The sequence below is a fragment of the Colletotrichum higginsianum genome, chromosome 8 (assembly GCF_001672515.1).
Source record: "Colletotrichum higginsianum IMI 349063 chromosome 8, whole genome shotgun sequence".
NCBI classification, from domain to species: domain Eukaryota; kingdom Fungi; phylum Ascomycota; class Sordariomycetes; order Glomerellales; family Glomerellaceae; genus Colletotrichum; species Colletotrichum higginsianum.
Window position 1 is genome coordinate 3,554,654 of NC_030960.1, and position 14,752 is coordinate 3,569,405.

General features: G+C 57.6%; 5 protein-coding genes across 5 annotated transcripts; 3 read left to right on the plus strand and 2 right to left on the minus strand.

Moving 5' to 3' along the window:
- Positions 1–225: 225 nt before the first annotated feature.
- On the plus strand, positions 226–1,346 carry CH63R_12028 (Dihydroflavonol-4-reductase; the record flags this gene model as incomplete). Its single annotated transcript, XM_018307002.1, has 2 exons — positions 226–607; positions 685–1,346. The coding sequence occupies 2 exons, from the start codon at positions 226–228 to the stop codon at positions 1,344–1,346; spliced, it is 1,044 nt and encodes a 347-aa protein (XP_018153843.1).
- A 272-nt stretch (positions 1,347–1,618) lies between these two features.
- CH63R_12029 (Ankyrin repeat domain-containing protein 52) lies at positions 1,619–4,831 on the minus strand (the record flags this gene model as incomplete). The annotated part of the gene is made up of 3 exons (XM_018307003.1): positions 1,619–3,587; positions 3,634–4,213; positions 4,270–4,831. 3 exons carry the CDS (start codon positions 4,829–4,831, stop codon positions 1,619–1,621), a joined length of 3,111 nt encoding a protein of 1,036 aa, XP_018153844.1.
- A 123-nt stretch (positions 4,832–4,954) lies between these two features.
- Positions 4,955–6,148, minus strand: CH63R_12030 (Protein kinase subdomain-containing protein; the record flags this gene model as incomplete). Its single annotated transcript, XM_018307004.1, has 3 exons — positions 4,955–5,147; positions 5,227–5,657; positions 5,744–6,148. The coding sequence occupies 3 exons, from the start codon at positions 6,146–6,148 to the stop codon at positions 4,955–4,957; spliced, it is 1,029 nt and encodes a 342-aa protein (XP_018153845.1).
- Positions 6,149–8,292: 2,144 nt separating this feature from the next.
- On the plus strand, positions 8,293–11,982 carry CH63R_12031 (NADH:flavin oxidoreductase/NADH oxidase; the record flags this gene model as incomplete). Its single annotated transcript, XM_018307005.1, has 4 exons — positions 8,293–8,885; positions 9,037–9,606; positions 9,735–9,872; positions 11,250–11,982. The coding sequence occupies 4 exons, from the start codon at positions 8,293–8,295 to the stop codon at positions 11,980–11,982; spliced, it is 2,034 nt and encodes a 677-aa protein (XP_018153846.1).
- A 1,032-nt stretch (positions 11,983–13,014) lies between these two features.
- On the plus strand, positions 13,015–14,630 carry CH63R_12032 (uncharacterized protein; the record flags this gene model as incomplete). Its single annotated transcript, XM_018307006.1, has 4 exons — positions 13,015–13,133; positions 13,177–13,460; positions 13,573–13,770; positions 13,855–14,630. 4 exons carry the CDS (start codon positions 13,015–13,017, stop codon positions 14,628–14,630), a joined length of 1,377 nt encoding a protein of 458 aa, XP_018153847.1.
- Positions 14,631–14,752: the final 122 nt, after the last annotated feature.

The window sequence follows — 14,752 nt, forward strand, 5'->3', positions numbered from 1 at the left end:
TGGTCAACGCGCGTGTCATATAAGCTCGCGCCGTTTTTGTATGACAAAGCTGCTTCTTTCTACCCCCAAGCATACAGCTCGAGTCACTTGGATGGAGGAAAAGACATCATAAAGAGCGGCATCTCCCTTGCCCCCTCCCTGAGTCGTAGGTTGATCCAGACGCTTGTTCACCTCACACATCCACCCACAAGACTCCCCATCTGCCACATCAACCCCACCCTCAACATGACCAAGTCGCTCGTTACCGGCGGCACCGGCTTCATTGGCCTGTACGTCGTCAAGCTGCTCCTCGAACGCGGCCACCGCGTCCACGCCACGGTCCGCAGCCTGGAGAACACCGCCAAGTGCAAGCCGCTGCTGGACCTGCAGTCGCAGTACCCAAATAGTCTGTCCCTGTTCGAGGCCGACCTCTTCAAGAACGGGTCTTTCCGCAAGGCCATGGAGGGCTGCGAGGTGGTGTACCACATCGCCTCGCCGTTCCTGGTGCCTCAGCAGATCAAGGACGGACTGAAGGACTGCGTCGAGCCGGCTCTTCAGGGCACCAAGTCTGTCCTGGAGTCCGCCAACAAAGTCGAGAGTGTCAAGCGTGTTGTCTTGACATCTTCAGGTGAGCCGTCTCGTGCTCCCCTCCCCCTTGTTACAACCGGCCGCCTGGCCCAGCCAGTCTGACACGCACGTACCTAGTGGCCGCAATGTATGGGGACAACGCCGACGTCCTCAAAGAGGACAATGACACCCTCACCGAGTCCTGCTGGAACATGACCAGCAGCGTGAGCTATTCGCCGTACGCGTACTCCAAGATGATCGCCGAGCGAGAGGCGTGGACGATGCAGGGGCTGCAGGACCGGTGGTCCCTTGTGGTCCTCAACCCGGGCATGGTACTCGGCCCCTCGCTCACGCCCGAGTCCGTGTCCGGGAGCCACTTCATGCTCGAGGCCCTGTTCCGCGGCGACAACCGCATGGGCTGCGCCGACCTCTCGTGGCCGCTGGTCGATGTCAGGGACGTGGCCGAGGCGCACGTCATGGCCGGGGAGGACGTGTCGGCGACGGGGCGGTACATCGTCTCGGGCGACCGCACCGTCAGCCTGTTGGAGATGGCGGACCTGGTGAGGCCAGTTCATCGGAACCCCAGAGCCCTGCCCGGTCGGAATCTGCCCAAGTTGATGGTCTACATGGCGGGGCCGTTCATCGGCATCACCAAGAAGTGGACGGACGCCAACGTCGGGATTCCCTTCAGGGTGGACAATAGCCGGAGTGTCGAGCAGCTGGGGCTGAAGTACCGCTCGGCCGAAGAGGCGTGCCGTTCGTTTTACGAATCGTGGCAGAAGAAACAGAAGGTCTGCTAGTCGTGTGCTTTCGTCCCCCCCGTAATGATGTCGGGTATCTGGTTGCCAGTTGTTGGTGGAAGCAAGAGCCATTCCATTTGTGTAGATGTCATTTTACTCGTTCTTATCTTTCTTATTCTTTATGCTCTGTATAATTTCATCGAGATAGTTTATCCCGTATTAATACCTTTACGTCCAGCACAGAATATATTTTAAACACTCGAATAGCCTGCCTTAACTTGCTAAGTTATCCGACCAAGAACGACGTATGTTGACTATTCAGCCTGAAAGCATCAGGAAGACGACTCCTGTGAGACCCCGACACCCAACAGTACCCGCTCCATGAACTCATACATCTCATCAGAAGCCAGGTCAAACGCAGTGTCGCCATCTTTGGTCGTCGCCTCGATATCCGCACCGTTCCGTAGAAGCGTCCCGACCGCCTCCCTATCGCCTCCCCGAACGGCAACAATCAGCGCCGTCTCACCGTCGTTATTGACGGCCTCGGCTTCTGCGTCATTCTTCAGTAGCAGAGCGACAGATTCTGCGTGGCCACTTCGAGCAGCCATCATAAGGGCAGTTTTTCCGTCGTCGTTAGCCACATTCACGTCTGCGCCGCCGTACAGAAGCGTCCGGATCTTAGTTTGCTGTCCTATCACCGCCATATCCATGAGAGCCGTATTACCACTATTGGTTTTCGCGTTCGGGTCAGCTCCGTGGTCCAGCAACATCTGAACCATGGCGTCCGATCCTTCAGCGCAAGCTACCATGAGAGCCGTAACGCCACGTTTGGCCTTCATGTTCGGTTTGGCTCCGTGGTTTAACAAGATCTGAACTATGACGTTCGACCCTTTTTCGCAAGCTACCATGAGAGCCGTAACGCCACGGTTGGCCTTCATGTTCGGTTTGGCTCCGTGGTTTAACAAGATCTCAACTATGACGTTCGACCCTTTTTCGCAAGCTACCATGAGAGCCGTAACGCCACGGTTGGCCTTCACGTTCGGTTTGGCTCCGTGGTTTAACAACATCTGAACCATGGCGTTCGACCCTTCAGCGCACGCTGCCATGAGAGCCGTGCGCCCGTTGTTGAGCCTGTTGTTCGGGTTGGCTCCATGGTCCAACAATATCTGAACCAGGGTGTCCAATTGTCGAGCGCAAGCCGCCATAAGAGCTGTGTCGCCGTCCACATTGATGGCGTCTTTCTCGACCCCATTTTTGATCAGGAGATGAACCATGCCTTCGTGCTCGGTCTCCACTGCCAGAATCAGAGGCGTGTCCCCAGAAGTGCCACTTGCCTCTATTTCTGCGCCCTTGTCCAGAAGGAACTGCACTAACGGCTCGTTTCCTGTCACGACCGCATGTGTGAGAGGTGTGGCGGATCCAGAATACAGCTGATCAGTGTCCTCGGACTCGATGTCGGCGCCCCCGAGAAGCAGCATCTCGACGTTCGTCAGGACATCGTTTTCGACATCAACCACCTTGACCAGATCGGTTATTGCCAGTCTTGTCTGAGTTGTCGAGTCATACACGGTGCAAAGATTCCACAAGAGGTTTTGTTCTGCCAAATTGAAATGCGAGAGTTTGACTTTCAAATCCTGCAGGTCCGCGTCGTGAGATTCCAATAATGTGGCACGCCGTTCATCCAGACTCGCAGACGAGGGTACTGGACCAGCCGGTGCAGATCTCCCATCACACTCTGTCGAGTCTTGACTATTTTCTCCGGGCAAGTGGAATGGAGCACGTTTGGCACTCGCCGATGCTACCACTGCCGACTGGTGATGTCTCGACATGACGCCCTTCCTCTTTGAGACATGGACGTAGCGAGTCGATAGAGCACGCGTTTCTTCGCCTTCGTCGCCGTGTAGGGATTTGGACAACTCGACAGCCGTTCCAAAAGTCTCCTCGGCCTCTTTGAGATCGCCGGATCGGTGGTACGCTGAAGCCAACCCCCAGAGCATGACGAGAGATGTCTCGTCGGCCGGCCACTGGCGGTCCAGTTCGTTGTTTCTCAGCGTGTCGTACTCGACGGCGGCAAGGAAGTACCCCTTGGACTTCTCTACAGAGCCTATGCTGAGGTTGACCCAGGCGGCCTGAGTGACGATGGTGGCGTAGGCGTCGCGAAGACGCCCGTGCGACAGATCAAGGTCATCCCTGGGAACGCGCGAGTGCAGGAGGTCGAGGCAGTACGAGAGCGGAGCCGCAAGCTTACGCTCTTTGGTTTGGTCATCCCTAGCCAGTTCGAGAGCATGTCTAAGTTGTAGTCTGTCAGTATCTAGTGAGTAGAGTTCGAGGCAGAGGAGAGACATACATGACGGACGAGGGACAGCGGATGCCCCTTGCGAGACCGTAGGCTGCCTGCAGTATCAGGTCTTGTTTTCCTGCCTCTGTGACCTTTTTCAAACACCACTGACACATGACTCTATGAATCATGACGCCAACGACAGACCCGGCTTCCTCTCTGAGGGTAATCACGCAGAGAGTTGCGAGGCGCCGAAGTGCTGCCCGGAGGAAGTTTGGGTGGCCTAGGAGTGACTGAAGAGCCTTGATGTCGTCGCTCAGCCGGTCAGAGCTATCAGTGCCGGCGAAGCTGAAGCCCTCCAGAAGGTTGAGCGGGATCTGCCACGGGCCGAGTACGCCGATGAGGTTGAGAAGTGCGAGGTATTGAGGATTCTTCTCGACGGAGCGGTACGTCATGTCTAGGATGGTGGTGAAGACACGGCTCTCGTCGGATGGCGTAAGATTCTCCATCAGTCTTGTGTACTCCGTCTTGTAAGCGGCGAGGAAGTCGGCAAAGGAAAACTCTCCGTCACGGATGAGGGCGCCGGCTTGCTCCACTGCCAGCGGCATGCCGCTCAACTCTTTGCCGATTTCCCGCGCAATCATGCGATCTAACCCAGCGTCAGTGGTGAGCAGTTGATGCCGAGCATGTGATGATCCCACTCACCATCGTTGTCGTCTTCATCCCGGCCACTCATCTCTACCAAGAGATCTTGCGAGCTCTGGGGATCGAGGCCATTCATGCTCATCGGCCTGTCCGGCTTGAAGCCATTCAATTTCAGAAGCCGGGTGCTGGTGATGAGAACAGAACCGTGCGGGCACGTGGGTATAAAGCTCGACAACTGCCCCTGCTCCGGGTTGTCGGCGCTGTCGATGACCAGGAGCCAGTTGGTGAGAAGGGTTGAGCGCAGCCTCGCAGACACCAGAAGCAAATCGTCCGAGCCGGCGTAGGGAGTGGGCAGGTCCCGCGGCCAGCTCGAAGTGATGTACCCGGCAGCTTCTGAGAATGAGCGTTGGGCGTGTTCTTTAGTCGAGCCGTTGATCCAGATGACGGCGGAGTATCGATTCCCCTCCTGTCGTATGTGGCGAAGCGTGAGCTGCGTCTTTCCGGAACCGCCCATTCCGTATATCAAAAGGCTTTTTCGACCAGGCTTAGAAGGGTCAAGAGCTGCCTTCATCTCCCTGAGCTCGGCGTCGCGGCCGTAGAAGGACTCGGTGGCCATTGGCATGGTGGACAACATCAACACGGGAGGTGTACTCGAGAAAGAATCTTGAAAAAGACGATTAGATTGAACTAGCCGATCTCTAAACGGCTGCCCTCACCGCGAACACAGACAGTCGGGGGCCGGTCTTTACATACTCGGTCTCGGGTTGATCATCAGCGCACATTGCTCCAGACTGCTCTGCTGGCTCTTGAGATAGGCCTTTGTGACCGCCGCAATGTGCTTCAATGCATTCTCGTCTGCTTCGTTCAGTTCCACCGACTCCAAGCCCCTGTCGACGTCGAACCGGTGATAGATGTCCGCCCTTCCAGCGTTCTTGAACCTGGCAAGCGAGTGTCAGAAAGAGACTTGAGAACCACGAATCGCGCGCGACGTGAATGTGTTGTTTGTGATGTGCGTACCTGTACTCCACGTCCAGATGCTCCCTGTGGCAATTGGTCGCGATCTTGACGCAGATTTTAGCGGCGTCCGTGATGGACGTGATCCCTTTAGGCGTGATTTTGGACTTGAACGAGTCGCTCTCTCGATCAAACGTCGGGCGACCTGCGCCGACTGACACGAAGCATCCGACCTCCGCGACGGCGTTGGCCAACCGCATCGGGGACTCGACGGACTCGAGCTCCCTCAGAACGACGCCGCTGGGGTTGTTCTTCCCAAAGGCCCCGTCGACGTACTCGATGCCGTCGATCGTGATGGAGGGGAAGAATGTGGTCGCGGCGGAGGTGGCCAGGCAGGCGTCGACGACGGAGCAGGCCTCGCTGGCGGCCCGGACGCCGTAGCTCCGGAAGAGGTATTCATCTCCAGTGGTTTTCGACACGGACACGACGGCGACCTGGAAGAATATTATTAGTCAGACAAAGACAAGAAACACCATGGTGGTTTGGGGGGAGGGGGTGTGGGTGTTGGTCCACGACATACCGGGACGTGGCCACCGGCAGACGCATCTGCCTCGTGGAGGGTTTCTTGCCCGGCCTGGCTGCGGATGACGTCCGCCAGCCCTTCCCTGTTGTGCTGTGAGCCCTTGAGGACGAGCCTCGCCGTCCTCCACGACGAGCCGCCCGAAAAGATCTTGGCGCCGAGGTCCCTGAACAGGGCCTCGCACTCGTCCATCGTCTTGCCCAGGCGGCCGATGAGCACGGCGACGAGACCGCCCGTGCTCGTGCCGCAGATGTAGTCGAAGCACTGCGCCGGCTCGGGAGTGAAATCTAGGGAGTTCTGCAGCCGGACTTGGAGCATCAGCTCCTTCAGGATGCGGATCTCGGCGAGCCCGCGGATGCCGCCGCCGTCCAGGCAGAGGATGCGGGGCTGGGGCCGGCTGGCCATGTCGGCGGTGTCGACCTTGGGAGAGTCTTTTGGGTCTGCCTGGCAGACTTGGGTTGAACCTCTCACAACCTTGTGGTTGTTTGTGACTTCAGTTACCTCTGACGAGGAAAGAGATAGGTGAGCTGAGAAAGGAGGCCGCCGGGGGTATATTCCAACAAAGGCCGGCGCGTAGCCTCGTTCATAGTTGGTCGTTGGCCGGAGGCGAACCATTCGAACCCAGCGGCAGAAGCAGGGATTGTTCCACCACACCACGCGGTGCAGCGAATCAGCATCGTGATCATGCAGGTATTCCCAAGGCTGTATTGCGCTAGGCCCGACTTCTGCGACTCATCATGCCAAGTTTACTGAGATAAGCTATTGGCTCGTCTTGACGACCAGTGGAGGGGTAGATGTGTAGCACACAGAATGCAAGAAACAGAGGCACGACACAGCTCTTAGGTCTTTGCTGCTGCATTGTGTACTTCCACGCTTACACGCGTAGCTGAGTCAAACTAGATCGGGAACCCGGAAGCCGCGAAATGTTCTAGATCGATCATCGGACCCATCCTTGTCTCAGTCAGCAGTATCAAGCATTCAGGGGCAAGAGCCTTATCTTGACGCCGCATTCCTTTGAAAGTAGGAATGTGTTCCACAGGTGAGACTGAGTTGCAGACACCACGTTGTGGGTTGTGATGAATGGCAACTAAAGCCTAATGTATCTATCCCTTTCCAATGGATCATCTCCGGGTGGCAGATCCAGTTGTGGAATCAAGTTCAGAAGTAAGGCGCAGTTGAGCATCTTGGGATGTTTCTGCGCCTGAGTCAGCATCAGCGGATCCTCTTGACGGATCTCATCATCCAGCGCCGATGGTTTAGTGGTAAAATTCTCCGTTGCCATCCAGCAGCGTCGGGGAGCCGGGGGTTCGATTCCCCCTCGGCGCAGTTCTTTTGCTTTTGTCCTCAGATCCGTTTGATTAGTTAAGTCTCTCTCTGTTTGTCCTAGATAGAGTATCTATCAATCAGGGAGACAAAGTAGCTCAGTAACGACGATCTTTTTTGACAATATGCTGTTGTGTTTTGCCGCTTTAGACACCTACTTACTTTACTGTCCACACCGCAATCGTGTCATGGCTAACAACGGGCTGGACCGAGTCATGCAGCAGCGATCGACATGACGGTCCAGAGCCACTACCCATCACTTCCCCCACGCTTCTCGGCCGGGGACGGATTTAATGTTCTTGTCATATTTATAATAACCGTCCGAGACAGAAGCCGGGGCAACGGAACCTCCGAATGACGCCGGCCCGGTCCGTGGAGATGGAGACAGCGGATTGACGCCGGATGGGAAACCCGACGGGTCGCTCGCTCCCCGGCCGCCAGCGGGGTTTTGGACAACAAGCTTCCCTCGGCTTCTGGTTTCCCCGCACGCGCAAGACTAGCTGCCTCGGCAGTCCAATCCTTCGCCTGTCTGAGCCCGAGTTGCGGTACTCGAAGACGCCATCTGCGAGAAGCCCGGGAGCCTAGAAAACGGTGGTGGATCCCCCCGACTGGGTGCTGGCTGCAAGGTGGGAGGGATCCCACCGGCATCGAAAATAGCCTCTCGGCTGGACATTAATCTGAAGAAGCAATGGTCCGTTCGTTGTTACTGAGGTCTGACAAAGGGAAGAGGGATATGCTAGAAGAGCAGATGGGCCAACGGTGCTGTCGGAGTGGCCGGATCCAGCTTGAACAGCAGTAGGTAATGTCAGCGGTCTGACCTTTTGCGTCCGTAGAGTTGGCAGCCGGGCAGGCAGGCAGGCAGGCAAGCAGATAAGGTGTCTGCCGGCGAATATTTCGAATGATCGTGAATGTTCACATTCCAACAGGGGGGTATCGTCTAATGCCATTTTCATGGTGAGCGGTCGCCGTCAATCGACTGTTTCAACATCCCTGGTCGTCGGGTTTTGCTTCGCTGGGGTCTCCCAGACAAGGATGGGAGTGGGTTTATCTGGCGATGTGTACAAAAGAGATGCGTCTCCCGTCTTCCCACCTTGAGAGAGGTGATAGACTTTTTTTGCCCTTTTGGAACTTACGCACAACGCCAGTTTATCCGCTATCTAGACATTGTTTGCTTTAGACTTTCCAGACGTTGAACCTCACGTACATACATTGCACACACACAGAATATGGCGCCCAGGAGATTCGCCGCCGAGGATGCGGACCCTACGCCGCTCGCGCAGCCTCTCCACTTTGCCTTCTCGGGCAGAACGGCCAAAAACCGCTTCCTGAAGGCGTCCATGTCGGAGCGCCTGGCGACATGGGACGCTGCGCACCCCGAGAACCGCGGCGTGCCGACGCCCGAACTCATCAACGTCTACCGCCGCTGGGGCGAGGGCGGCTTCGGCGTCATCCTCTCGGGCAACGTCATGCTCGACTACGACCAGCTCCAGGCCGCCGGCAACCCCATCATCCCGCCCGGCGCGCCCTTCGAGGGCGAGCGCTTCGAGAGCTTCCGAAAGCTCGCCGAGGCCGCCAAGAGGCACGGCAGCCTCGTCCTCGCGCAGCTGAGCCACCCCGGCCGCCAGGTCACCGCCAACATCAACCCGCACCCCATCTCGGCGAGCGACGTGCAGATCGAGGGCGAGGTCATGGGCATGACGTTTGGCAAACCGCGCGCCATGGACAAGGCGGACATCAAGAGGGTTGTGGACGGCTTCGCGCACGCCGCCGAGTACGTGCATAGGGCGGGCTTTGACGGAGTCGAGCTGCACGGCGCACAGTGAGTCTAGGGTTCCATTGGCGAGGTCTTTTCTTCCGAAGAGGAGAGGGGAGGGGAGGGGAGTGGGGAGGTTGTCGAGTACAGAGCTCCTCCGGAGCCAGAGAGGAAGAAACCAGAGAGTGAGAGAGATGGTGACTGACGCGCCACACAGCGGCTACCTCCTCGCGCAGTTCCTCTCGCCGGCGACCAACAAGCGGACGGACGAGTACGGCGGGTCGCTCGCCAACCGGGCGCGCATCATCGTCGAGGTGGCCGACGCCATCCGCGAGCGCGTGGCGGACCCGGGCTTCAGCCTCGGCATCAAGGTCAACAGCGTCGAGTTCCAGGACGGCGGCTTCAGCACCGACGACTGCCGGGCGCTGTGCGCGACGCTCGAGGGCCGCGGCTTCGACTTTGTCGAGCTGTCGGGCGGCACGTACCAGAACCTCGCGTTCCAGCACAAGCGCGAGTCGACGAGGCGGCGCGAGGCCTTCTTCCTCGACTTCGCCGAGGCCATCATCCCCGCGCTCGACAAGACCAAAGTGTACGTCACGGGCGGGCTGCGCACGACGGCGGCCATGGTGAGGGCGCTCGAGACGGTGCACGGCATCGGGCTGGCGCGGCCGGTGTGCAACGAGTTCGACCTGCCGCGGATCCTGCTCGAGGGCACGGCCAAGAGCGCCATCGAGACGCTGCTCGGCGAGGACAATTTTGTACTGACAAACTCGCTGGCCAGCACGCAGTAAGTTTTTTTTTTTTTTTTTTATTCATCACCCCCCTCCCTCTCTCTCTGTAGGGCCCCCGGCAGAGTTGTCGAATCGTGGGTGGGAGGAAATCCCCCCTGTACAGAACAAGCTGACAACCCGACAGGATGCGCCTCGTGGGCCAGGACAAGGAGCCGCTCGACGTCAGCCAGGAGAAGGACAAGGACGTTTTTGAGGAGCTGCTGGCCAAGTGGTCCCAGCAGATGGCCAACAACGCCGAGAAGTCCAAGCATTCCACAAGACTGTGAAGGCTTCACATAGTGGTGCCAAATGTGCGCTGCTTTCCCTAGCCTGTACTATGGTATAGGCAACATGGCATATAGACACTTGTGCATGATAGATCAGGTCCATGGAAGATGTTTGTGAAAACAAGTCCGGGTGTGATGTACGTCGATATTGTAGTGTCGACGCTGCAGCCCCGTGGCCACACCGTATGCGCCTCGGCGTAGTGGTAAAATTCGGAGACGTGATGTGAGTGAGCGAGCGAAGTAGAAGAATAGAACGAAGCGACTGTCTTTTGAGTCTGTGCGTGCCTTGATCCGACCTGCAGTTCTGCTAATGGTGGTGATGGCAACGGTGATGATGACGATGTTGACGTCGAGGGCAACACGAACGATAGAGCTACGTCGCGCCCCGAATTTCGGCCGGGGGAAGACCCCAATTAAATATTCGATGAAAGCTGTTAGAACGGCTGACAGTTTAGAATTAGGTTGCCTGTATTAGATTCCATGTGGCGACATGTTCGCTCGGCTAGCTGGATGAACACCCCTCGCTGCGTATACCTCCAGGTACATATGAATTGTGATCGGACGGTCTGGTCTGTCTGCAGGGAAGACTCCAAACCTTGTGTCTCAGATAATTAGACGGGGTAAACTCAATTGACTTGCCCGAGTTGGTGTACCGAAACCGAGGCCGGGACAAGATGCCGCGAAAAGGCGAGATTGATGCAAGATGTGGATTGATGACGATTGGTGATTCTGGTGAATAAGGAAACAATACAGAGAGAGTACTGATCAGCACTCACTAATAAGTGAAAAAGAGGCGGCAACAAAGTAGCGTACATAACGAAATAAACAGGAAAAGGGACAAACCAAGCCACTACATAATCGCTCAGCGGGGCGATGCAGATAAGCCCCATATCGCCCTTTCCCCGCCAATGTCAATACGACGTCGGGACTTCATTCCCCCCCTTGCGCATCTCATCTTATCCCTGTTGCTCCTTTCCGCTTCCAGGGAGCTTCCAGGCTTGATGCACTAAATCCGGCGCTTCTGTCTGTCACCGGCCCCTAAACTCGTTCCACCTCCTCCTCCTCCTCCTTCTCCTCTACTACCTCCACCACCTTTCTCCTCCTTTCTTCCGTCACCTCCTGAACACGCCCTCGTCGCTCGCTTCACACATTCTCTTTCGACCTCGGCACCAGTAGCCTGCGATGCCGCTGACGACCTCCGCCATCGCTCGACGTCAACACTTTCGCTAGATTGTTCAGTCACGACGACGCCGCCGCCGCCGCCGCCGCCGCCACCGCTGCTCACACACCCAGCTTTCATCATGTAGGTTCGCCTGCAAACCACCTCCCCCAGTGACGCAATCCAGCTGACGGTCGTCTCTTCCCTCCTCCAGGATCGAACCCTCTCTTCGCGTGCGACGCGCCATCACGGCCAACGATGCCCTCCTCGTTAAGCGCATCCTCAAATCCCACCCGCGCCTCCTCCACAACCCCGACAGCTCGCCCGAGGGCCTCTCCAACTCGAACCTCCACCTTGCCGCCTCGCTCGGCCACCTCGCCATCTGCCAGGTCCTCGTCGACCTCGGCCACGAATCCCCCGAACCGGCCCTCAACGAGCACCATCAGACGGCTTTGATGCTCGCCGCCAACGCCGGCCACACGGACGTCGTCCACTTCCTCTGCGAGCGCACCCCTGACGCCATCCTGCGCCGCGATGTACGCTGGCGCGACGCCATCATGGAGGCCAGCCGCGGCGGCCACGACACGGTCCTGCAGATCCTGCTGACCTACGTGCCCCACGGCGCCCAGGAGGCAGTCCAGCGCGCCGACCTCGACGGCAACACGGCCCTGCACTTCGCCAGCAGCAACGGCAACCTGCTCGTCCTGCGCACCCTGCTCGCCGCTGGCGCCGACGCCGAGCGCCGCAACGCCTGGAGCTGGACCGCCATGTCGTACAGCGCCACCGTCCAGGCCGAGGTCTACCTCAAGGGCCTCGTCACCGAGGTCGAGCGCCGCAAGATGGTGAGGCAAGAGGTTGAGCAGCTCAAGAACTCGGTCAAGGGAGCCGCCGCTATCAAGGCCGGCGGCGTGCGCGTCGTCCAAGAGGACATCGGGGTGGAAGACTGATGAGATACCCTTTGCCCGACGAAAACATCACGATGCATGACCATTGCGACATGGGCTTGGGAGGGAGACAATACTTCGCGATACCCCTGACCGGTGAAAGAGTCACCAACCGGAAGTGCTCAGCCAGCATTTGCAACACATTAACGAGCTCGGTATTGTCGGTGCGGAGTGGCACACGACTGGACGGGACCACGACGGATGTGCCGGGGAGCCTGGAGTCTCAAGGTCGAGATAAGCGCCGATAACCCACGAGTGCCTGCATGATGACGGCGACTCCACATTCGAAGCATCCCTAGCGACGAGCAAGCATGGCTACCACACAGCAGCCGCTTCCGGGCGTTTTCCAGCTCGACATATGACACGAGCTTACGAAGATGATTCCCCCAATACCATGATGCTGCGCTTCTGAAAGGGACATGGCAGGTTTGGGCTGTCTTTAAGGGGTGGATCGAAGTATCCACTCGACGCACGCCGGCAAATGATGAAATCTGCGCAAGTGGACTTTACTTTTTACAGATGACATAACCATGACTCTGCGCTTGCATAACAGGGATTAGCTGTGGTTTCTGGAAAGGGAAATAAATGGAAGAGGAAAGGAAAAGGAAGAGGATTTGTCTCTTGAGCAGCCAGATGCCGACGACTTACACCAGCCGCAACTGCACACATCAGTGGTAGAAGAGTCAGCAATTTCTCGCCTGAAAAGAATTGCTTGGGGTTTCATGCGAAGATGGACAGCTTAACAAGCCGAATCTCACTGCCCGCCTCTCACGGCCGCGCGTTTACGTCCTCAACATGGCCTTGATTCACTGCCGAGCCAATACAGGCTTCATTCTCGTCTCAACTCTTTTCGCCTTGATGACTGCTTGAGCGGGTGGCCAGACGACCGATTGTCACACTCTACGTATCGTGATTCAACGACAACGGGCTTGCGCGGATTCTTGGTCTGAAATTTGACGATGTGACAGTCACCGACTGACTGAATCATCCCTTCGTAAATAACCTCTGGCAAACGCCCACATAAATAACGCCCAGATGAATGGGCCAGCTCTTCTTCCCCAACACATCTCACATCGACTTTGGTTTTCACTATTTATACAACTGTCCCTGGAGCTCATCTTGACTCTAAGTCGGCACAATCCAAACACGTCGCTGTAAGCAAACTCGCATCGTCTTTGTTATCTATCCCCAGTTCAGACCCCAGTCTAGAACCCGTCACCGACTCACAGTCACCGTGGCTTCTTACAGCTCTTCTAACACGGACGAGGAGCCGGAACACCTCCCGTACCCGGCAACAAAGCTCATCATCGCCCAGTACTGGCACTGCTCGCGCGACCCTCCGTTCTGGGGCTACCTCATCGTCGGCACCTTTTACGACCAGCACAACAACATCGTCTGGAGCACAGAGATCTTTGCCTTCCAGCCCGATCCGCGCCGTCGTCAAGACACTCCATCAGTCGCATCATCCGAGCCGGACGTCGGTGAGTCACCCCCAGTCGCCCGCCGTCATTCACTACGAGGCAACTGCCGGGCTGACCTCTTGCGTCTTATTTAAACATGCTCTTCAATCCTTGTTGCTGACTTTTCTCCCAGATTCAGCATCCAACAACGACCTCAACGATCAATTTGCCCGCAGTCTCAACCTTGCCCACAGCACCCACCGTCCAAGAGATCAAGCATACGCTCCAAGATACCCATATCACCATCATCCTCACGGCCAGCAACTCTGGAACCCGGCGCTCGCAGGACCCGTCCCCGGCCACTGGGTGACAGAATATAACCACCAACTAGGTAACTGGGTGAACACTTGGCAGCCGAACCCTCTTCGCCTCTGAAGACAGACGCGTCCACGTGAACTGCCCGTCAACCTTACAGACACACACTCACACACTCATGCACACATACTCACACTCGAAAACAACCACAAAACCAACCTGAACATGTCTAACCCCGTCAACGGCCATGACATGGATCCCCGCCGCCCTCTCTTCAGCCCGAACAACGGCGTACCGATGCCGCGCTACGGCGAGGCCTACATTCCGCCTGCCGGAGGCTACGGCAACTACTACCAGTACCCTTACGCCGCCTCGTACGGACCCCCAGCGCCGTATCCGGGCTCGACGGCGTACATGTGGCCCAACCCGCAACATGCCGGTGGCTACAACACTTACCCACTCCAACCGGGCGGTCAGGCCTCTTACGGGGCACGTGCGGCCCAGGGCCTCCCGACGCTCGACCCGCGCAACCCGGCGGCGCACCTCGGCAACTCGACGGGCGGCACGGGCTGCGAGCCCGGCTACAACTACTTCTTCCCGGCGGCGCACACCAAGATCCACGTGTTCCGGACGTCAACCCCGCCGTGGCAGCTGCCGGCCAACGCGCGCGTGCCCTTCGCGGCGTTCCACGTGCCCGTCAACACGACGCTGGCCGAGGTGCTCAAGGGCTTCGGCGCGCTGAACCCGAACCCCAAGAAGAACAAGTGCTTCGAGATCGTGCAGGCGGGCAACGGCAAGTGGTACAAGGGCCTGTGCTTCGCCGGCGACGACAAGGACATGATGAAGAAGAGCATCGCCGACATTGGATGGGACGCGGGCCGCACGGGCTTGCCGGGGCAGAAGCCCGTCGTCTGCGTGTGGCTGGTCAAGGACTGAGGGAGGGAAGGCTATGGTGACTATTCTCTTGAGTCTTGACGCTGAAAGGGGATCAACGACAAGTGGGAGAACCTTTGAGAGTTGGACATTCGCAGCGTCCGAGTTTACGGGAGTCTTAAGGA